Raw genomic sequence first — 24,681 nt, 5'->3', positions numbered from 1 at the left:
ACCTCACCTGGTTACAGATGGACTGCTTTTTTGCATGTGCTACGTGCATGCATAGTGTGCCTGTTAATTTATTTGACACATAGACCAATACCTCATGTCAAGCCGTCTTCGTCGATACTGTATGTATACCTTGCATGCTGATACCTCGATATCGATATATTTTCGATATATTGCCTAGCCTTAATTTATACATCATTGTACACTTGTGTTGTGAGAGAGAGAGGGAGAGAGAGAGAGAGAGAGAGACATTGCCTTTCATCTCACCTCTGCCATGGAATCCATCTCCTCCTTGCCAAACCAATCAGGTTCATACATATCTGCCAGACAATCCTGTAGTCTTCGCGATGCCTCGTGCATTGCTGAAACAAGAGAGAGAGAGAGAGAGAGAGAGAGAGAGAGAGAGAGAGAGAGAGAGAGAGAGAGAGAGAGAGAGAGAGAGAGAGCATTCCGTTTATCATTTTATCAAAGTCACATCCAATGATGTAAAAATGATCCACTTTAATACAATAACCTACTGCTTCAGTTTGTGGACACAAATCTCCGTGGCACACAAATATATTACATATTAAAATAAAGCCCATAAGACTGACAGGCAATATCTACACTCTCACAGACAATATAGATTCTTACTTTTAACTGCTACGAGGTAAGCCTTCATGTCCCTCTGCAATTTAGTGCCGTCCAGCTGGAAACGCAAACACAAAATGTGTGAACAAGAGTTATTGCTGTCAGTGGTTCTGAAACGTTTTCAAGACCCCCCAAATTAAGTACAAGCTCATGCGCTGCTTACTGGTATATTTGAATAGTTGAAGTATAAGAAAAGGCTGATGCACACCTCAAAGGCTGGTTACCAGGTGCGTAAGACAAAAATGCATATATCAAAAAGGTTTCTCTGATAGCGGAATCAAAGAAGGGGACCTGCACTGTAGAACTTGCAAATAAGAACAAAAAGAAAGCTAAAACACTGTTTTTAAGTGGGGTGGGTCTAACATGATAGTGATGGGAGTGTCTTTGCGGTGTATGATTGCTTGTGCAGCCAATAGGCAAAATTTCCACTGACCACCATTCCAGTAGGAGCGAGATCATTTAGCGACCTACAACCGGGTCGCGACGTGGTCGGTAGTTTTCAGCGACCGGGTCGCTAAATCGAGCGACCGGGTCGCTAAATCACCGACCGCGCCGCTAAATCGACCGACCCGGTCGCTAAATCTACCGACCTGCCTGCAGTTTTAGGTCGGTAGATTTAGCGACCCGGTCGGAAGATTTTGCGCCCCAGTCGGTCGATTTAGCGACCCGGTCGCTCGCTTTTTCTGTGATTTAGCGACGCGGTCGGTGATTTAGCGACCCGGTCGGGAGGTTGTGTGGCAGGTTAGCCTAACTGAGGTAACGGTCGGGAGGTTGCGTGGCAGGTTAGCCTAACTGAGGTAAGGTTACTGAGGTTAGGTTTAGGGTTAGGGTTAGGGTTAGGGTTAGTAGGTCGGTGGAAGCGACCACCGGTCGGTGGATTTACCTACCCGGTCGCTGGATTAGCGTCCCAGTCGGTGGAATTAGCGTCCCGGTCGATGGAATTAGCGTCCCAGTCGGTCGATTTAGCGACCCGGTCGCTCGCTTTAGTGCCGCGGTCGGTTATTTAGCGACCCGGTCGCTCCATTTAGCGACCCGGTCGCTCGCTTTAGTGCCGCGGTCGGTGATTTAGCGACCCGGTCGCTCCATTTAGCGACCCGGTCGCTCGATTTTGCGACCCGGTCGCTGAAAACTACCGACCACGTCGCGACCCGGTTGTAGGTCGCTAAATGATCTCGCCCTCTCTCCACCATAATGTGGGTGTAGCCTATAAATGTTTGGTGACAAAATAAAGCTACCTTTCTTCTTATTTGCAAGTTCTACAGTGTGCGCCGGGTCCCCTTCTTTGATTCCACTATCCGACAAACCTTTTTGATAGTTGAAGTATAAAATAGGGTTAAAGTGGTTATACCGATTTTGCTGGGGACCCCCTGGAACCCCCTCAAAGAAGCCTGGGGGGTCCCAGACCCCACTTTGCCCCATATTTCTCAAACATGTAAACTCAATGTGCTCCACAGGAAACGCATGCAGCCATGCATAACACACAATCAAAAAATAGCATACATTTCCGTAAAGAGGAAGAAGGGGAACAACAAGGGCAACAACAAGAAAAAGTCTAGTAGTGTCTGCAGGGGTGTCACAAGGGGGGGGGGGGGGGGGGGGGGAATGGGACTGAGTTACTAGGTGGAGGGGCCTGGAATTATTTTATACTTTAGCTATTGAAAAATAGCAGATCTACAAGCTCACAGCGCGACACCGAGTGCCGCGCTGCGAGCTTGTAGATCTGCTATTTTTTGAAAAGTCGTGAAAATGGGTGCAAATCTTTGAATATATGTGTTTTTTAAGCGAACATTTCTAACTCAAATTTGGCTTCTGGGGGGTCCCTGGAACTAAATATTTTGAGATGGGGGGGGTCTGTGGCCAAATACAAATCCTTTTGGGGGTCCTTTGCATGAAAAGGTTTGAGCACAACCGAGTCTGACATAGAAACATAGCTTTTTCAAAAAACCTTAATAGAAGGATTTGAAATATTCAAACACTATTTTCACAATTTTTTCAAAAATAGCAGATCAACAAGCTCCCAGCGCAGCACTCGGTGCCACGCTGTGAGCTTGTATATCTGCTATTTTTCAATAGTTAAAGCACAAAATGTGAGTGAATCCTCGTAGCCAGGGCCCAGAATTTGGTGCGACACCCCTGACTATCTGAGTTCATAGAAAGTGAGAGTAAGAAGTAGTCACCATCTGTTTGTTGAAGTTGGCCACCAGCTCTTCAAAGGCTGTGTCTCTGGTCTCATCCGCTTTGCCCAGCTTCTGCATAACCTGAGAAAGACATGATGACACTCCTGAAATACACCACAAAACCACTGGCATTTCATTCACACTTCTATTATGTTTTTTTTCTTCTTTTTCTTTTTTTGAAGCGGTGAAAGCCGCTTCCAAGGAGTGGCTTTGTCTGTCCCGTACATGTTTTTTTTAGGATTCCCATAGATTCTCAAGGAGTGAGAATGTCTGTCCCGTACATGTCCCGTGCATGCAGAATTGAGGATTGGTCAAGCTTCACATGACAATTTGGCCCTCCGGACAAAATCATTCATTCATTCAGAATTCATAAAAATATAGAACTAAAGCACATAGAAAGTATAGATCTAGAACACAGAATGTATAGATCTAGAACACAGATTTCATAGCTCTAGAACACATAGAATAAAAATTCACCGCTTCACTTCGAACCGAGGTCTGATTTTTATCTTCCTTTCTTAAACCATATTTCTTTTTTACAGCAATACGGGAAAACATCTTTCCTATACTTGGCGGTTTGAGCAGTTCCTTTGAAAAAGTCATACTAAAGAGATGGTTGGCCAATAATATGTCTTAATTTTAAACTAAGTACTGATCTTTTAGAAGAAGAAAAACAATATGCATTTTGTTACGAACACTAGAAACAAGCCTCCGGGCTTTCTCGTGCCTTCATCCTTTTTCATTCACATTTCAATAAACTCTTCAGTCAATCAATAAATCAATCAACCCGCTTAATCCATAAGGTTACTTTCCGTAAGCCCAGTCCTCTGATATTTTATAGCGTGTACTGTGTCACGTGGCAAAAATAGCCGATCTACAAGCCCACTAGATCTTATAGTGACCAACCATCTCTTTGTTACAGTAAGCTGTATAGATCTGGAAATAGACCTGTGTATTTTTAGAAGGCCATATGGAGCCAAGGATCTCCTTTCCTCACCTGTCTCCCACATGCAGGCCTTTGTGAGTGTTCCAGCCATGGGAGCATCACCATTAGCAACAGTTTGAATGTGCGGTGGTGGAAAGGGTACTCATATTTTCAGGCCGGCACCACAGTACGTAGCAACATATTTGTTTCTGTAATTTTTGGAATAGTATTCGACGATTTTCAGAAAACTTAGGTCAGGCCTAAATGGGCTAAGTAAAAGTATCAATACTGCAATGTAGAAATGCTCTGTTACAAGTAAAAGTCCCGAATTCATAATCCACTCGAGTAAAAGTACAAAAGCATTGCTATCAAAATGTACTTGAAGTACCAAAGGTAGAAAGTACTCATTATGCAAAATGTCTCAAGTAGCTAAATAGCTTTGAAAATAGCTCAGTAGAACGGCTATTTCAAATGGTATATAGTATATAGTATATGTATAGAGGCCAGGGCTGAACGTGGTTAATGTATGTTTTGTAATAATAATCAAAATCTACAAAGTAACTTAAGTTTTCAAATAATTGTAGAGGAGTAAAAGTACAATATTTGACTCTCTGAGATGAAGTGGAGTAGGCCTACAAGTAAAAGTAACAGCAATTGGAAATTCTCCGGTGAAGTAGAACTACCCCCAAATTGTACTCATGTACAGTACTTGACTGTCCTGTTACAGTATGAAGTACATTGTTATCCTGTTAGTATACAATGCAGAACGCTGCACTGTCACTGGACTATTCATACCAACAAGAGCACATTGGTAGTCCGGCAGTTATTGTCTGATGATTGTGCCAAAGCAAAGCTCTTATGTGACTGAAATAAATACCCAAGACAAAACACTAGAGTCATGTATGCCAGGGATTCTCAACCTCAAACAGATTAATAATCTCTGCAACACTAATCTACACCATAGAAAACAGTTAATTACTTAACTTTGGAATTGATTATGACGATTAGGCAAAATAATGGCGATTACCTCACATAATTGCGATTAGACGATTATGTGACAGGCCCACAGCTGGAACCCCGCCACAAGAACCGCCGGGGGTTCCCGGATCCCAGACTGAGCTACTGTATGTTAGTAGTCATGCTGCACCAACAGATGTACTAATGTACTCTGTTGACTAATCTATCATCCATGTTGACGAATCACATCTGATTATGTCATGTCTATGTGTACTTTGTTGTCCAATGTGAATTCCTTGTACAGCGGAAGTGTTATAATAGGCTAACGACTCTGACTGAGTGTTTCTGTGGGCTAGCCGCTAGGGTGTGTGTGTGTGTGTGTGTGTGTGTGTGTGTGTGTGTGTGTGTGTGTGTGTGTGTGTGTGTGTGCGTGCGTGCGTGCGTGCGTGCGTGCGTGAGTGCGTGCGTGAGTGCGTGCGTGAGTGCGTGTGTCCACTGTACAATATTGTTGTTGTACGGATTCTCTCTCCTTCACTGACTTCTGCATTCTGTTAAGCTGCCAAGTCCCTGACTCGACAAAAAAAACCAAAGCATTTTCTAAAGGTCAGGAAAAGGCCTCAAAACTACGACCAAACAGGAAGTGGGAACAGGGTTTACGAGGAAAGAGGAAGGCTGTCATGAAAAAAAGGAAGGATAGGGCTATATCGGAAATAGAAAGACATTAGAGACATTACACATACACCATGGCACAAATGCCATGAAGTACAACTCAAAGCTGGAATCAGCATGTAAGCATTCCACATATTATTCCATTTTCCTTTTTGCCAAAGACCCGGACATAGAGACAAAAGGGGGGGAAAAAACTCTGAACCATTACTTTTATGCCTATAGATTATACTTGTTTGGATTGGTGAGCCTGTGGATCGACTTTTTTACTATTTTCAACTGTAGAGGGTATGCATCATATGCCACTCAGTGCCAATGAAGCCGATATGTGCCACTCAAGCCGATACTCAGTGCCACTCAAGCCATCGTATGCCACTCAAGTCGATACGTGCCACTCAAGCCGATGCGTGCCACTAAAGCCGATACTCAGTGCCACTAAAGCCGATACTCAGTGCCACTCAAGCCGATACTCAGTGCCACTCAAGCCGATACTCAGTGCCACTCAAGCCATCATATGCCACTCAAGTGCTTGTTGGGAAACTCCTCCTGACTCCTCCTCACTCCTACTGACTCCTACTGACTCTGTTTTTTGCCACTCATGCAGTAGCATAACATCCGGGTACGATGATGTCACCTCTATTTGCAATGCATGACACCTTGGTGCATAATAATAATATAATAGTTACCTACTCCTCCCGCGAGGGAAATTCAGTATTTGCAGTCCGACCCAGCTGCTTCGCAGCCCACAAGGAGCGCGTGAGCAATTAGGGGTTAAGAGTCTTGCTCAGGGACACACATCGACATTGCTATCCTGGCCGGGAATCGAACCAGGGACAACCAGGGCCCCAGGCAGGCTCCCTAACCATTCAGCTATGGCCACCACCGTCTTATGAGTATATCTTATGGGTATAATTCAGGCATCATGGTTAGCCGTTTGGTGCTATTGTAGCACCAAACATGTTTACTGCTGCAGAATGGAAGTGGGATCCCAAAACACAGATTGATCTTTTTTTCACTTATATCTATACTATAATTTTGCGAATGTCTGTCTGTCTGTCTGTCTGTCTGTCTGTCTGTCTGTCTGTCTGTCTGTCAGTGGTGAAAGTGAGCCGGAACGGCCGGAACCCCCGTTCCGTTAAAACATTTGGGGCCGGAACGGAGTTCCGTTAAGACGAGGAGAAGCCAGCTGTCAAAATCCCATGTTAAATAACCTCCCACAAACGCACGTCCAGGAAGAAAACAATAGCCTATACCAAAGTCAGATTAACATACAGTAGGCTACACAAGTGTTACTAGTTAGGCTATATTTTCTGATAAAGTGCTTCTAAATTATTCCCGTGGGTTTGTGTAGGTCAGTGTGATCCATTCTGTTCGCGTTTCAGTGTTTGTTTGACACGGAGCGAATAGAGGTGGGACGTTCGCGAACGAGTAGAGTCTTTTGAACGGCTCTTTGAAATGAACGATAGGATTCGGTTCACAGTAGGGAGCCGTTCCTTTCTAATGAACAGTGGCCGTCTTTTGAACGGCTCTTTGAAAGGAACGGATCCCAGAGATCCGGCTCACTTCAAAGAGCCATAAATCCCATCTCTAGGAGGACTCGTTGTGTCTGTGCCTGCATGGATGCTATTCTGCATGTGTAGTGGAGTAGAATTAAAAGTATTGGAAATACTCCAGTAAAGTAGGCTAGGCTATACTTAAAACCTGTACTTAAATACACTACTTTAGTAAATGTACTTAGTTTACTTTAGATAACTGGTTATAATAATATTAATAATAATATGGGTAATAATATAATAAATATAATAATAATATATAGATACTTACCCTTCTGTATGGAACAATGAACAATATGAACAATATGAAGAGGCTTATTATAGATATTTCATTTAGGATTTCAATCATGTTTCATGTTACAGTAAGTGTAATGCCGTTGCCTAATTCAGGTGTAGGACCTGTAGTGTTTTTATTGTGTGTAGGCCTATAACTGTTCCAAAATGCAGTTTTCTATGCATTTCAGGGGTTTTGGGGGGTTAGAGCCTCCCAATTTTTTTCGGCCGCGCAGCTTCGCCGCGCGGCCAATTTATGACAGTTCCGGCAAGAATTTCAAACCACTTTCACCCCTGCTGTCTGTCTGAGTGAGTGTCTGTCTGTCTGTCTGTCTGTCTGTCTGTCTGTCTGTCTGTCTGTCTGTCTGTCTGTCTGTCTGTCTGTCTGTCTGTCTGTCTGTCTGTCTGAGTGAGTGTCTGTCACAGCGTTTCTCCTCAGTGGCTGGAGCAATTGATCTGAAATCGCATCACCATTAGCATATGAACACACCTGACATAACTGTGAAGCCCGTTTGTGACTTTCACAAATCATGCTGTATATTAGCATTTTTATGGTGTATCTACTATCTATTCTGCATCTAGCATGAGGCATATCTATTCTGCATCTAGCACGGGGCAACATGTTTAACCAGCTCTGTGTGTGTGTGTGTGTGTGTGTGTGTGTGTGTGTGTGTGTGTGTGTGTGTGTGTGTGGGTGTGTGTGTGTGTGTGTGTGTCTGTGTGTGTGTGTGTGTGTGTGTGTGGGGGGGGGGGGTGTTGGCTGGCCCTGTTACAGAGATGTTGTCATGAAGATCGGTGCGCAGTATCTCTGTAGGCTTTAAACGAAACGGGTATTTCTTACATTGATGCTCCTACATATTATCATGCAAGCACCAGAAAGTTACTTTCCATCCCTCATATACTGTGTGCACAGTGCACACCCCATAACCCACACACTGCACATCATTTCGGAGCTCATATCTTTGAACGGGTAAGGACTAGTTTTATTAATTTTCCAAAACATAACAACATATAGGACAATTATTTTGGGGGGTCCCCAGATAATTAGCTTAATGTGCCACATTGTTTTCTCACTCAACCGTAAACAAACTAACATATGGTTTAAGAGTAGGGTTTATGCACATTTCTAAGTGACAATTTAAGAAGTTATTAATGCCTCTAAAATTACTAATTAAACATTGGCCAAATTGTCAAATATTAAGAGAAACAGAAATTGTGAAAATAGCCGATCTACATGCTCACAACAATGTGGATCTGCTATTTACACAATAGAACCTTGTTATACAAAATGTAATGCCTCAACCCTGCTCGTCAGGGTGGTGGTGGGGGGGTCCCCAGTTATAATATGATTATTTTTGGGGGTCGCGGCCTGAAAAGGTTGAGAACCACACTAGGGCATTCACGAATAGTGAATTTTAGTATTCGAATTATTCGACCTCAAAGTTTTCGAATATTCGACAGGACTGGCCAAACTGTCAAATATTAAGTAGCAAGAGGCAAACATTGTGAAAATAGCAGATCTACATGCTCACAGTGAGCATGTAGATCGGCTATTTTCACAATATTTATCTGTGGAACCGAGTCACATTAATACCTACAATTCCAAGTGCTTGTCAGGGTGGGGGTCGATCCCCAGTTCAAAAATGTTTATTTTGGGGGTCATGGCCTAAAAAGCTTTGAGAAGCCCTGGTATAGAGCATTAACACATTCATCCACCAGGGGCATTGACAACTCATTCTTATGACTGAACAACGTCGAATAGTGACGTATATTCGAATATTCAAATATTTGTGAATGCCCTAAACCACACTGGGGTCGATGACGAGAGAGAAGAGCAGAGAAATGCACGGTGAGGATGTGTTGGTTTTGGTCGGCCATCAGGATGTTGTTGTGGCGCATGGCTACAAGGTCGCGGTGCTAATCTGATCAGATGACTAACTTGGAACACATATGTTGGGGGCTCCACCACCGCGGCCACCTGCCACCAGCCTTTAATCCTGCCCCACACACCACTGCATGCTCTCATGGCCAACACGGGTCCAGGGGGACTTCCCCTACTACGTGAACACCCTCCCCCCCTCCCATCCACACCACCGGTGTAAAGTAACTGAGTACATTTACTTAACTACTGCACATACTCGAGTACAAATCAGACAAAACAGATCGGCTATTTTCAAATAGTCGATGTATACAGTGCATCATAGGGCTCGTGGCGCTATAAAAGGCAGATCCTTGGCCTCTAGGGAGTGCGCATACAAAGTTTTACACTGATCGGTTGAGTTATAGCTAAAAACACGAACCGGCCTGTTATAGTGTCACCAGGAGGCTGTTTTGAAATCATTTTAAGTGACATTTCTTCCTCTGCCTAGTGGGAATGATTTAAGGCATTTTGGTCAAAACGGAGCAATCCTGCAAACGTTTGAAGCCAATCTTAGTCTACCTGATTTTTGGACATAATCTGTAGAAGTACTGTCCAAAAATGTGTTTTGCTCAAATCTGCCTCATGGTGGAGCTAGTACAGGCCCATGTGAAAAATGTGGTGCAGAGGTTCTGAATTGGCATCCAGGGAGTGTGTGTGCACAGTTTGGCTGCGACCGGGCCAACGGCGCCGGAGATTAGCCTTCGGGACATCAAATATATATATCTGCTACAAGCTTGTAGATATGCCATTTTTGAAAAGCCAAAGTATAAAATGACACAGAAGCTTTCCCAGTTTTAATGGGTTAAGAATACTCCACTCGGCTCAGGGGGAGGGGAGTGGTGGAGGGGGGGGGGGAGACAGACACACACACATATGCCAAAAATAGCAGATCTACAAGCGTCATGGATCGACTATTTTTGGCAAAGAGATTTAAGTGTAGACAACTAAGAATAGAGGCTTTAGGTGGTTGAAAGGAGCACTGTGTAACTTTCATGTCCTATGGCAGGGGGTCCGGGACCCCTAGGGGGTCCTCAGAGTTAATACAGGGGGTCCTCCAAATCTTCCAATCCTTTTTATATTAACAACTTGAACCCTAGTGTCCATATTCTGAGAACTGTAGCCAATAATAGCAGAGATCGTCAAAGATGAGCTGTTTTCGGCAAAGATGTTTGGTGTAGAGGGGAAAAAGAGCAGACTAAGTACAGAGTAAAAGATCAAGTTTATTTGGTAATGACGGCTCAAGTGGTTAAATATCTGAACACACACATTGACATGAATCCAAAATACACTGATGATTGTGCCATCAAAAGATGAAACTATGTGGAATCTATTAACAGGTTGTGTGGGGGTCCCTGCTTCATCTCTCTCTCAACTAAGGGGTCCTTGGCCTGAAAACGTTTGAAGACCCCTGTTCTATGGCATTTAAACCCAGGCAGGTCCTTTGTATCGCTGTTGTCGGGTGGGAACCGTGTATGTCAAAAACCGTTGTTATTCATCATTTAAAGAAAAACAACTTAAAAACTAACTTAAAATAGTGAAAATATTTTCACTAGCTTTGTGCAACAGTCTTATATGACGAGGGATAGGACGGGGACGATATGCGAGTGCTACTGTAAATGTTTTGCAGTTGAGCACGAGGAGCATGCATGTTTTGGGAAGACAATTTCCAGATTTCAGTTTCATGCCTAATACCTCTTCTCAACCAGCAGTGGTGGAAAAAATAGTACTAAAGGTATCAATATGGAAATGTAGAAATATTCTTTTTGTAGAAATACTCTGTCACAAGTAGAAGAACATTTCTCAAGATGTACTTGAGTAAAAGTACAAAAGTATCGGCATCAACATATACTTAAAGTACCAAAAGTAAAAGTACTCATTGTGCAGAATGTCACATTTAACAACCCATTCCCTGCGAACTTAAAATATGGATGTGCGCTAAAACTGCCGGGAAATAGCTATATTTTATTAACATGATAGGGTTTTTTCAAAGCTATGATGATAAACCACCACCAAAAAGACCACTAGAGCGCGCCATCGTAACACTAAAACTTTCAGAATAAGCCATGTTTGAAGGATGGATAGGTGACGTCGCTCCATTGATTCACAATGGTAGACACGGCTATAATCAACGGCACGCCATATGTGCTCATTACTGTTCAATTCGTGCTTGATCGTCTAAAACCACCATCGGTCTGGGCAACGGATCGTATACAGACGCCACGCACACAATTTCCGAATCAAAATCTGATCTAGTGAAGCTGCGTAATGGACGATGGTTTGTATTGAGCTAAACGGCTAGCAGACGCTATTGTAAACAGACGAGGCCTGGTTTAGCGGTGACGTCATCAGCGTATCCTTTTTTTTCACGGTCTCTCGTTATAACCAGCTGAAGGTAAGGGAACCCATTTGCTCCGTCAAAATACCCAAATAAATGCTTAAAAAAAGCTTTTTATATAAATGTCGATTAATGTCGCTCGGCAGAGCCGCCGCTAATGAGAATGTTGTTTTAAAAGTCGACCCGCAGGCAAGAAGTTAACAAAATGTATGAAAATATTAAATCTTTTGCAAACAGCCGATCTACAAGCTCACAATGCGTCGCATCGCGACACACTGTGGGCTTGTTGATCTGCAATGGCCGAAATATATGGGGCTGAAGTGGTTAGAGTGTTTTGTAATAATGATTAAAAAAAAATACAAAAATACAAAAAGGTTTAAGTTTTCACATAATTGTTGTAAAAGTATAATATTTCCCTCTGAGGTGAAGTAAAGTAGAAGGAAAAGTACTGAAAATTGGGAGTACTACAGTAAAGTAAAGGTACCTCAGAAGTACAGTACTTAAGTAAATGTACTTAGTTACTTTACACCATTGTCAACCAGCAGTGGTCATATACCCAACCACAGTATCTGAATGTCGCAGGGAGTCCAACTACGACCATCGCAACTGTGTTTTTACAGTACCATACCGAGTGGATAAAACCTTTTTACAAAGAAAAGTTACATTGCAGCCTTCAATGTGCCCCTTTGGCGATGCCTATACATTACAAGATATCCCAAAACTGTACAAAAGTGTCCTACAAATGACAAGGTACATAGAGAGTGAAGGCTTGTGAGACAAACTGGAGGTTAGGGTAGACAGCAGGCAGGCAGATACACAAATAGACATCAAAGGGGGCTTGATCCCCTGCCCTTTTATCTGTCTGTAAAAAGTGCCCTCTCCAGACCACGAATGCAGTTTTTACTATGGTGAAAGAAATGCAAATGCCCACTTTCCATGCCATACTTGAAGGCAGCATTCAAGATAATTGCCTTTTCCGAACTCTCCTGGACTTGAATGCAGCATCTTATGTTGAAAGAATTGCCCTCTCTTTGTAGAAAACCATGCCGTACACCACATCTCCAGTATTGACTTGATATGCTGAGTTCAGGGTTTTACCACAAACCGAAAATAGCCGACCTCCAAGCTCACAAGCTCACAAGTTGTGAGCTGGGAGGTCTGCTATTTTCGATATTTCCACCAAAAGGCCTTTTTAGAAATTTCAGACCCTGCCTATCTAACAGTCTCTGCACGTCCCTGACAGCAGGTATAGCAGGGCGCTCTGTGAGGGTGAAACCCAGTAGGACACATACCCAGATTTAGGGTAAGGGGCCAAAGCTTGCATGGGCTGGGATAAGGTTATAGCTAAAGTTAGTAGTATCTCTATTAACTTTGTGGTCTATACTTAGCCTTTACTAAGCAGCATGGACTCTGTGTGTGTGTGTGTGTGTGTGTGTGTGTGTGTGTGTGTGTGTGTGTGTGTGTGTGTGTGTGTGTGTGTGTGTGTGTGTGTGTGTGTGTGTGTGTGTGTGTGTGTGTGTGTGTGTGTGTGTGTGTGCGTGTGTGTCTCTCAGGGTGGAACTTTGGAACTTTAACCACATGAACTCTAGTGTCCCCATATTGGCCATGTAGGCATACAGTAGGAATTCTGCAAGGTGAACATTGGTGGCAAAAACTACAAGTGTACATTGTCGTTGTTGATGTAGTTACTGGGACACCCCCAGTTGGTTCTCCATGAATGACAGACACTGTCACGTCACACTCCATGGAGACACCAGCCAATCGGAAAAGGGTTAATTTCCTCCAGCCCCGCGATCTACACTGCTGCCCATACTGTTGACCAATAAAAACAGCATTAAAAAAAACTGACTGACTGCCCGACTGGCAGGCTCCACCAATAGTTGGGGGGTCAAGGGGCCCTGCCCCTGTCCAGGAACTTGACAGGACAGAAGGGTCAGAATCAGAAATCCTATCAGGCCCTGCCCAACCTTTCTGACTTAAAAGTACAGGCCAGTGTCTGTACAGCTTGCAATAGAGTGGATGACGATTCTTTCATATTTTTAAAGGATAATATCAGTGTCTATTCATAGCTGCTCCGGCCATATATCGCACACAAAAAATAAAAAATAAAAAACTATTTTCCCATTGATTTGTTTTTAGATTTTGCGTTCACATTTCCTCCAAAGTCAATAACATTTTAGTGAAAATAGCTGATATACAGTATGTATATGTATATATTAGGTTTGTTTATGGGCATTGTCTGAGTCACAGTGATGTGACCGTGGTCCAGCCTATAGACCCTCCCATTAGCCAATTTGAATCTAGGATGCCGTACTGAAAAGGAATCCAGTGGATTCCTTAGGAATCAACCAAACAACAGGATGCTTGGAAATAGGTCTTTCTACTTGATTCATAATAAACCTTGACCTTGAGGCAAAGTGTTTTGTTTTTCCAATCACACCCTATGTGAATATTGCCAAAAGAAATACATCATTGTTTTTATTGTCATGCCACCTACAGCACATATGGTCCAATCTCACGTGAGCAGGGGTCATCATGTCCGTACATGGACAAATGTGTCCATGGCAAGACTTGGTTTTGTCTGTGGAATTATTTTTTACATTATAGTTTTCTTATTTTCATCATAAGACCCAATTACTGATTGCCAGTTTCCAGGTTTTCTTCAGAATATGTATGACACACAGTAGGCCTATATGTACTATGACATTAGGAGTCCACTAATACTAGTGGTTCTCAAAATGTTTTATTTGCAAGGACCCCCATAACACTGAGAGCGTACAAATGGAACCAAATGGACCCGTAAGGGTCCATTTGGTTCCATTTGTACGCTCTCAGTGTTACAGACCTGTTATGGTCATTCAGGGCTATCTCTTTGTGTCTTCTCATTTTGTATGTCCGTGGCAAAAAACAAATATTTTGACAAAAATGTTCACCACAAGCGAAAAGGCCCTGAACTACAGGTCCTGGCCTGGTCTCCCTGCCTGCCTGGCCAACTGGCCAACCATCCTCTCAAAGAAACAAACCCAATTTCCCCAAGCCTCTTCGGTGTTTACTGTGCAGCTCCCAAGACAAATAAACTATGTCGACATTTAACACCCCGGCGGCCACTGACTGCATGGTACCTGGTACAACTGGTCTCAGTAAGCTTAGCAATTGTGGTACTGTGCCTTTAAATCAAAGTCTCGCTTTTGGGAAGCTTATGGGGCAGCTTAGGGCAAAGTGTGCGTGTGTGTGTGTGTGTGTGTGTGTGTGTGTGTGTGTGTGTGTGTGTGCGTGCGTGCGTGCGTGCGTGCGTGCGTGCGTGCGTGCGTGCGTGCGTGTGTGTGTGAACCTGAGGTCTCTGTGGTGACTTACTCTCCAAGTTCACGGTTATTAATTGTTACATATTATGTAAAGGTACGTACATAAGAGTTATTGTTACATGTTATGTAAAGGTACATACAAGTTTTGTTTACATATTGTGTAAAGGTAGCCTTAGTTGGTCGTTTACTAGGCTAGTGTAAAGGTACATAAGAGTAAAAGTAAGCCATTTACCATGAGAGGGAGTGGGTTGTTGGCTGATTTACCACTGTTTCAGGGTTGTGGCACGAGGCGAAGCCGAGTGCCACAACCCTGAAATCCTGAAATCCAGTATCTGAACATGTGACCACAAAAAGTGGTAGAAGTTGCTACTTCTCTGACTAATGATTAATGATGATCACAGCAACATATAAGCAACATCAACTGTAGCTGGAGATTGTAGTATGTCCTGTTAGTTTGTAATAAAGGGTTTTATTACAAACTAGATAGATCCGGTCCATAGGAATATCCCTTTGTCTGATGGTTAAGATGTTGGACTCTCACTTGGGAGACCCGGGTTCGAATACAGATTACAGATAGATAGATAGACCTGACCACCACTAGTACTTTGATAGCCTCAGAGATTACACTATGCGTGTGTGTGTGTTTCATTAAAGAGTACAGTGCAGATAGGGGGAGGAAATGACGTGACCCAGGTCAGAAGCTCCCTGGAGCAAACAGGATGCCTCAAAGTAAATTATGACTCCGTCTGCAGACGCTAGTTGGCCTTACAGTTATAACACAAGTTAGCAGGTCTTTCCGTTATCAAACATATAATTTTGCGAATGTCTGTCTGTCTGTCTGTCTGAGTGAGTGTCTGTCTGAGTGAGTGTCTGTCTGTCTGTCACAGCGTTTCTCCTCAGTGGCTGGAGCAATTGATCTGAAATCGCATCACCATTAGCATATGAACACACCTGACATAACTGTGAAGCCCGTTTGTCACTTTCACAAATCATATGCTGTATATTAGCATTTTTATGGTGTATATATATCTATTCTGCATCTAGCATGAGGCATATCTATTCTGCATCTAGCATGAGGCAACATGTTTAACCAGCTCTGTGTGTGTGTGTGTGTGTGTGTGTGTGTGTGTGTGTGTGTGTGTGTGTGTGTGTGTGTGTGTGTGTGTGTGTGTGTGTAGGCGGGTGGGCGGTTGTCTGGCCCTGTTACAGATGTTGTCCAAAAATCATGCAGATCGGTACACAGTATCTCTATAGCCATTAAATGAAACGGGTATTTCTTACATTGATGCTCCTACATATTATCATGCAAGCACCAGTTAAAGTTACTTTCCATCCCTCGTATACTGTGTGCACAGTGCACACCCCATAACCCACACACTGCACATCATTTCGGAGCTCATATCTTTGAACGGGTAAGGGCTAGTTATAACACAAGCAGGTATTTCAGTTATAACACAAACTAGCAGATCGTTCAATTATAACACAAGCTAGCATGTCTTTCAGTTACTGTAAAACACAAGCTAGCATGACTTTTAAGTTATAATGCAAGCTAGAAGTTCTTTCAATCTATACTATAATTTTGCGAATGTCTGTCTGTCTGAGTGTCTGTCTGAGTGAGTGTCTGAGTGAGTGTCTGTCACAGCGTTTCTCCTCAGTGGCTGGAGCAATTGATCTGAAATCGCATCACCATAAGCATATGAACACACCTGACATAACTGTGAAGCCCGTTTGTCACTTTCACAAATCGTATGCTGTATATTAGCATTTTTATGGTGTATCTACTATCTATTCTGCATCTAGCTTGAGGCACATCTATTCTGCATCTAGCATGAGGCAAAATGTTTAACCAGCTCTGTGTGTGTGTGTGTGTGTGTGTGTGTGTGTGTGTGTGTGTGTGTATGTGTGTGTGTGTGTGTGTGTGTGTGTGTGTGTGTGTGTGTGTGTGTGTGTGTGTGTGTGTGTGTGTGTGTAGGCAGGCGGGTGTGTGTGCAGGCGGGTGGGCGGGCGGGCTGGGGGGGGGGGGGGGGGACAGTATCTCTGTAGCCATTAAACGAAACGGGTTTCTTACATTGATGCTCCTACAGTACATCATGCAAGCACCAGTTAAAGTTACTTTCCATCCCTCATATACTGTGTGCACAGTGCACATCCCATAACCCACACACTGCACATCATTTTGGAGCTCATATCTTTGAACGGGTAAGGGCTAGTTATTATAACACAAGCTAGAAGGTCTTTCAGTTATTATAACACAAGCTAGAGGGTCTTTCAGTTAACACAGGGCAGGTCTTTCAGATATAACAGCAACTAGCTGACCTTTTACTTCACAGGGACGTTCCCCTAAAGTAGACTGCATATACTAATGTCACGGCCTCCTGACTATCTGGTAAATTATGATGCACCCTTATCTTTTGGCTGCAGTGAGTGAGGGCTGGGGGGAACCCAGACGTCTGAGGTTTCCAACAGGTAGTTAGCTAAAACACTAATGTGACCTGGCATCATATAGATCAAAGCGAATTGACAATTGTCATAGAGTGATTTATATGCAGCATTGCATCACACTGCACGCATGATGCATGACAGGCCATGCGCGTATTGGTATGCAGAGCTGAACGTGTGTGTGTGTGTGTGTGTGTGTGTGTGTGTGTGTGTGTGTGTGTGTGTGTGTGTGTGTGTGTGTGTGTGTGTGTGTGTGTGTGTGTGTGTGTGTGTGTGTGTGTGTGTGTGAGACCATCCGTTTCACAGAGGCCATAGCAGAAAACTGGTGTTCAATTTCAGATCCCAAAATACACAGCCATTCTCAACTGGCTGCCAATTCATATATGCAAACATGCTCTCTCTCTCTCTCTCTCTCTCTCTCTCTCTCTCTCTCTCTCTCTCTCTCTCTCTCTCTCTCTCTCTCTCTCTCTCTCTCTCTCTCTCTCTCTCTCTCTCTCTCTCTCTCTCTCTCTCTCTCTCTCTCTCTCACTCACTCACTCACACACACACACACACACACACACACACACACACACACACACACACACACACACACACACACACACACACACACACACACACACACACACACACACACACACACACACACACACACACACACACACACACACACACACACGCACTCTCTCTCTCTCCCCCCGTCTGACAATCTTCTACGACAGTGGTTCTCAAAGTGGGGTTCAGGACCCCCAGTGGTCCCTGAGGTGCCCCAGAAAAATGATTGATAGTTTGGAAACCAAATGGGCATTATAATTCCGACAGTGTAGAAAATGGAACCAAATGGACCCTTTACGAGTCCATTTGGTCCATAGGGCACGATCACACCGCACTTTTATTCTACCTACGAGGGTGGAGTCTGCCAATGCATTTCAATGAGAATAATGTTGTTTGCTGTCATTTGCTGCAAAAAAAGAAAAGAAAAGAAAAAAAAAACCGCTCCAAGTGCGGTGGGACAGCGCCTTTAAAGAAGTAGTTCACTTTTTGTGTAATTTGTCACATTCCTAAATCAAAAATTTGGATGTGGTAAATTTACCCCCATTGATTCCGGATGGGGACCCAAATGGATGTGGTAAATTTACCCCCATTGATTCCGGATAGGGACCCAAATGCATTTGGGTCCCCATCCGGAATCAATGGGGGTACATTTATTGTAATCACATTATGTGACAAAAAACTAAAACTATTATTGAACTCAAGTCTCCATGGCGTGAGTAATCAATCAATATAAAAAATAAAAAAAAAGCTGATCTACAATTCAAACAAGAGTATGTCTACATTGCAGTACTGATACTCTTACTTAGGTAAAATGTGAGTACTGCTTCCGCCACTGCAGTCTTGTCGTGGCGTGTATCATCAGAGTGACGAGACAGAGAGGCATGGGGTCTATAGTTAGCTGCCCCGCCCCCGCCCATGTGGTCGTTTATACAGGAAGGCATGCAGGGCAAGGGGAGGAGGGGGGGGGGACAGGTGTAAGGCAGAGGGGGGGGGGGGGGAGGGGGGCTGGGACCTTAGAGATCAGAACAGAATGCAAGTGGTACACTGTAAACTCCTCAGTTGTTCATTCAACTCTTGACAGAGCGACGGGTCCATCTTTCCCCTGCTCGGGGTTAAATTCCGAGGTGGAAAAAGTACTCGCATACATTTCTTACTCGCGTGGAAATAGTCTGTTACAAGTAAAAGTCCGGTGAAAGTACAAAGTATTGGCCTCAAAATGTATTTCAACAGGACACCCTGTTGAAGCCCCCTGTATTAAAATAACGTGGGCCAGTGACTGATATGTTGACAAGGCCCTTGTGGTAAACTATATTTATCAGGAGCATCACGGGCAAGTGTGCAGCAAAGACAGTGCTCAGTTCTTGTAAAAAGACTTTTTTTATTTGCCAGCGACTTTAATTGAGATTTTGGACTAATTTATTGTATTGCACAGTAATTCTATTGAAATGCGTCAGTTTTATTTGACCTTCTTATTTTCTATTCTATTAAGTATTTGATACCTAGTATTTAGTGTCATTTTATGGCCTTGTTTTGTTGCTTATAGCCGGGGATCCAGTCCCTCAAAATGGGAGAAAAGTCCACCCAAAACTGTGAAAAGTGAGGGGGAAAAAGTGATGACTCATCACTTTTCACAGTTTTTGAGGGCCAATATTTTGCCCAAGGAATGTTTTTCATGCAAAACAAATGCTTGCAATGGATTCAGAATGATGAAGAACCCCTAGTTTGACCCCTCACATGCTACTTAAAGCAGATTTTTCATTTCTTTTTTTAATATTTCTAGTGGAGTCAATGGGACAGTGAATATACAAATGGCCATAACTTTCTTTTGCGACGTTTCCGGCAGAGCAGGCCTCTCATTCTGTGGACCTTAATGACCAAACTAATAGATACAACAGAAATAAAAAGTGTTGCAGAACATCACAGGTTCAACCCTATTCCTTGAGCTTTTGGGCATGTGGATCCCCGACTATTAGTCCAGCCTTTGCGGATGAGGATGATTCATTTGAACTATGATCCTGTAACTTCCCACCACAGAATATATTTTTGATTACAGCATCCATGAACGCATGTGACGTCATCCCACTTGTTTTAGCACCACTGAGGTCAAGTGGCATCATTGTGAAACAGACAAAGGGATTGGCCTTTATTTCATACCTGAAACAAGCTTGGCAAAAAGTGAAAGTATCAAACCGTGGTGCCTCATATCGTCTTCTCTCAAGGAAGTTAGGATTCTAAAACTTTAACAAATAGTAAGTCAGTAGTTCTCAACCTGTGGTTCGGGACCCCCTGAGAGGTCCCCGAATAATTTTGGGGGGTCCCCATTTGTTTTCTCACTCAACTGTAAACAAACCAACATACAGTTTAAGTGTACAGAGGGTTAATGCACATTTCTAAAGTGACAATTTCAGGACTTTTTAATACCTCTGAAATGACAAATTAAACATTGGTCAAATTGTAAAATATTAGAGGCTGAAATTGTGAAAATAGCCGATCTACATGCTCACAACACCTCGCAACTCGAGGCGTTGTGAGCATGTAGATATTTTGACAATAGAACAATAGAACTCTTATTGCTCGTCAGGGTGGGGGGGGGGGGGTCCCCAGTTAAAATATGATTATTTTGGGGGTCGCGGCCTGAAAATGTTGAGAACCACTGAGTTAAGTGACCTTTTTTAGATGAATATTTGATTCAATGTGGGTTGCTGGGGTCAGAGTCAAGGGGTTATAAGTCAGTAGTACAGTACTTGAGTAAATGTACTGAGGCATTTTGACTTTACTGGAGTGTTTCAGATTTTCAATACTTTGACTTCTACATCTCAGAGACAAATACTGTACTTTTTACTCCACCACAATTATTTGGAAAATGTAGTTACAAGTTACTTTGTAGATTATGATTATTATTACAAAACATACATTAACGACTTCAGCCCCCCCTGTATATTTTTGTCTACAAACTCACAATGCCTCGCAGCCTCGCTTTGTGACGCATTGTGAGCTTTTTGTAGCCTGACACTCAGCCTGAATTGACATTTCGTTTCACTCCATTAGTGGCTAGCGATTCAAGGTCTGGAACTAGGCTAAGCTTTTTGTATATTCTATGCTTTTGAAAACCTGTGAAATGGGACATTCTGAGTAATGAGTACTTTTACAGTGGGTGCTTTAAGTATACTTTGATACCATTACCAAATACTTTTACTCAAGTACATTTTGAATACCAAACTTTTACTTGCAAGTGACCATTTCTACATTGTGATATTAGTACCTCCAAGTCAGACAGACCTCCAAAGGGCCTCACCTCCTGTTCACACCACGACCAACCTCAGCAGGGGGAATTCTCGGTGGTGACGCAGCTGTTCTGTACTGTAAATGGTCTTGCATTTGATATAGCCATGTTTGCCTAACGTTCACCCATACCTTCACACCAACAGATAGGAGGCAACATGCAAGGAAGTCACCGTGACTGCTCATTTGGGAGCAGTTGGGGTTAAATGCCTCGTTCAAGGACACTTTGACGTGCATATTAGGAGGAGCCATGCAGGGTTCAAACCAGGAACCCCCTCTGCCTTCCAGATGGCCACGCTACCATCTGAGCAACTGATAGAGTCTCAGTGGGAGTAGTCTCGCGTAGCCAGACAACTATTCCACAATCTCCGAATGCTATATAGAGTCTGGAACGGCAGCTCCCGAACGGCGAGTATCGGAAGTAGCCAGTGCTGCACTGAACTGTAGTCCCATTGGAAATATAACAGAAACACAATAGCTCAGACAAAGTCATTCGAGCGGCCTATTCTTGTTATGAGTGTATAGTTTAAGAAAACGTTTGAAAACAACATGGAAGTAACACCAACAACACCAGAGAAAGACAAAATAATGCCCCAAAAAATAAAGAAAGGAGACATAACGCTTCCAGTAGGACATGTTATTGCTACTGCACCAAGGGAGCGGTTGCGTCACATCCGCTTTATCTTGCACTCATCATTTCTATTCCGGTTTGCCAGACTGTATGCCGGGAGGAGCATTTGGCCAAATCGCGGATGCAACAGTCTGGCCACGTGAGACTACAGTGGGAGACACAGGATTTAAACTTCTAGTCAGAGATTCAACATTTTAAACAGCGAAACCAGTTATAAATCAAGTATGGGCAAATTCTTCTGCAACTTTATACAGTACATAAATAATTAGTCAGACCAGACTAGTATTGCCATTAAAGATGGAAGTAAACACAGTAAGGTTATGCTAGCTAGACTGTTTGTACGTCAATATTCATGATGATATTTAAGACATGAGGGCTAAAGAAAGTGAAGAAAGGGGTCTGTTTTTAAATAGCCTACTCTTCTAATTGCATCAAGTAATATTGTTGCTTCAGATCTGTTGCCATATGAATGATCCATTGCTGTGCAAAGAAATGGTGCTGTTGAGGATCCACTGGACTTTTTTGTGTGATCCTTTCAGACAAAGTGTTTGACTGTACTTCGTGCCGTTGCTTTTCTGTCTAATAAAATATTCACTCAATCAAAAGGTCTGCATAAACAAGGGGAGATATGACTACTCATTCATGCTCTATCGTATGACAGTCACCCACTGAAAATAGCAGATTCTCTTTGGTGTCCGACACCGGCGTTCGTCGAAGTATAAATCGGGCTTAGCATCCAGTGCATTGGAAACGTACTTTAGGAATTCCACATCATCCGATACCGGTGCCAAAATGAACACATAGTTAGGTATGTGCAGCTGAGCTGCATGGTGATGGAGAGATAATGATAGCAGAGGCAGGGATGGCGTATAATCAGTAAGAATGTGGCACTGTGGCATATAGCCTAGTCTTAGGACAGTGGTTATCAACCTTTTCAGGCTGCGACCCCCAACATAATCATAGTTGAACTGGGGACCTCCCACCCTGGCGAGCACTTGGAGTTGAGGCATTACGTTTTGTATAACAAATTTCTGCCTCTAATATTTGACAATTTGGCCAATGTTTAATTTGTCATGTTAGAGGTATTAAAAAAGTCCTTCAATTGTCGCTTTAGAAATGTGAAGATACAATCTATATACACGTAAACTTCATGTTGGTTTGTTTACTGTGGAGGGAGAAAACAATGTTGCACATTAAGCTAATCATTTGGGGATCCCCCTGGGGGTCCCGACTCACAGGTTGAGAACCACTGTCTTAGGAAACTAGCTTGTGCCAGAGAGCTCGCAGGTTTGATGCCCTCATTAGTACTACTGTTGTATGTAGGCCTATGTTGTGTCCCAAGAGAACCGGATATGGTAGAGAGAGAGAGAGGTAGAAACCTATCGAGGTCCCTGGGTTGACAGACAGTCAGAGGCCCTCGAATATTTCACACAGTTTAAGGATTTTTAGGGTATCAAATGCTCCAGTTGGGTCCATCAATGGCCAAGTGTCCTTTCTCAAAAGATACCCGGGATAGCAGTGTCTGTCAGCTCTATGACTAATGTGGTGAAGGTACAAGCTAACCAGAGACAGCTGTAGAGAGGGGCCTACCACTTCTTTGTCTGTCTGTCTGTCTGTCTGTCTGTCTGTCTGTCTGTCTGTCTGTCTGTCTGTCTGTCTGTCTGTCTGTCTGTCTGTCTGTCTGTCTGTCTCTCTGTCTCTGTCTCTCTCTCTGTCTCTTTCTCTCTCACACACACAAAGAGAGAGAGAAAGAGAGACACACAGAGAGAGACAGAAAGAGAGAGAGAGAGAGAGAGAGAGAGAGAGAGAGAGAGAGAGAGAGAGAGAGAGAGAGAGAGAGTTAAATAAAACAATATAAGTAGGCCTACTTCATGTTTTTCTTTCACGTCTTTCTTTGCCCTCATCCAAAACACAATTTCCTCCCTGCTGCTAGCTAGACACTGAAGACACTTGTAGTTGTGGCGTCATTAAAGAGTAAACACCTGACGGCTTAAGCAACGAGAGTGATTAGGTCAGACAATAATAGACCAGCTATAGTTTGGAGCCTCTTCTACCGATCGATTTACTCCATTCTAAAGATCAGATCCCAGATCTTTCACCCATGCTTTCCGTTGTAGCCGCTCGGGCGCTGGTTTCACCGATGACACCCGGGGCAACGCAAATAGCACCGTCGGCCCCGGAGCGGTTTGACATTTAGCTAAGAGGTGAACCGAAGGGACGAGTGCGCCTTATAATAAACACCGGAGCGCAGTGCACGAAGGACCGTTAGTTTCTAGAGCGTCTGTGCACTGCGCTCTTGGTAGACCCATGACAATAAATCGCTTTATGATTGAGTGGGTTTAATGACATGTCTATTGTATTGTCAACAGGTGTTTATGAAGCGAAAGAACATACCTTTTCTTGCGCTCTGGTGAACCTTTTCTGGATGTTGATCCCCAACTTCCCCAGTTGATCCGGTTTCCCTGTCTCAGCCATGTTTGCGCGGAGTTTCGGGGGGTCCACCAAAAAAATTCACAACGTGGAGCCGAGCGGCGAGAGAGAGACCCTGATGTCGGGCAGGACTGCTGGTCAAAGGAGGGAGAGGTCTCCCCTCTGCGCTAAACCCCCCTGGAGGACTGGGACGGAGCTACGGGGTAATTCTAATCCCGGCCTAGAGCTCCTTAAAGGTGTAATGCGTAATTCGACACGCCCGGGGTTCATCAATTACCAAACGCACCCGTGCACGAAACAATCCTAAAACTTTGGGCTTGGTGCGAGGAAGAAAACCAGGGCGCGACGGACTTCAACGGAATCAAACCGTGTCTCCTTGGTTGTGTTGCTCCCTGGCGTTAATTGATGCTGCTCTTTAGTCCGATGTGGAGATATTGGGTTTCCTTTTGTGACATCGCCCGTCCCCTTAAAGGCACAGCAATAGAAACCGTTATAATTAGATGACAACTGTTGTCGAAGGCGAGCGTCGACACGGACCTGTTGTTGCTTTCTTTTGCGCACACACACACACACACACACACACACACACACACACACACACACACACA

At 43.5% G+C, this 24,681-nt stretch overlaps 1 protein-coding gene across 1 annotated transcript in view; it reads right to left on the bottom strand.

The window, feature by feature from the left end:
• The window catches only part of LOC308280236 (myc box-dependent-interacting protein 1-like), a gene marked incomplete at its 5' end in the record, with an annotated part of 48,380 nt that extends 24,262 nt beyond the window's left edge, over window positions 1–24,118 (bottom strand). The window contains 4 exons of the mRNA XM_080720497.1: window positions 265–359; window positions 631–685; window positions 2,805–2,885; window positions 24,038–24,118. Coding sequence (XP_080576623.1) covers window positions 265–359; window positions 631–685; window positions 2,805–2,885; window positions 24,038–24,118 — 312 coding nt within the window. The remainder of the gene's footprint in view (window positions 1–264; window positions 360–630; window positions 686–2,804; window positions 2,886–24,037) is intronic.
• Between the last annotated feature and the right edge of the window lie 563 nt (window positions 24,119–24,681).

Source organism: Nannobrachium achirus, assembly GCF_963921795.1.
Source record: "Nannobrachium achirus genome assembly, chromosome: 24".
NCBI classification, from domain to species: Eukaryota; Metazoa; Chordata; class Actinopteri; order Myctophiformes; family Myctophidae; genus Nannobrachium; species Nannobrachium achirus.
Note: the sequence above shows the minus strand (reverse complement) of the source record. Positions and strands in the feature narration are given on the sequence as shown.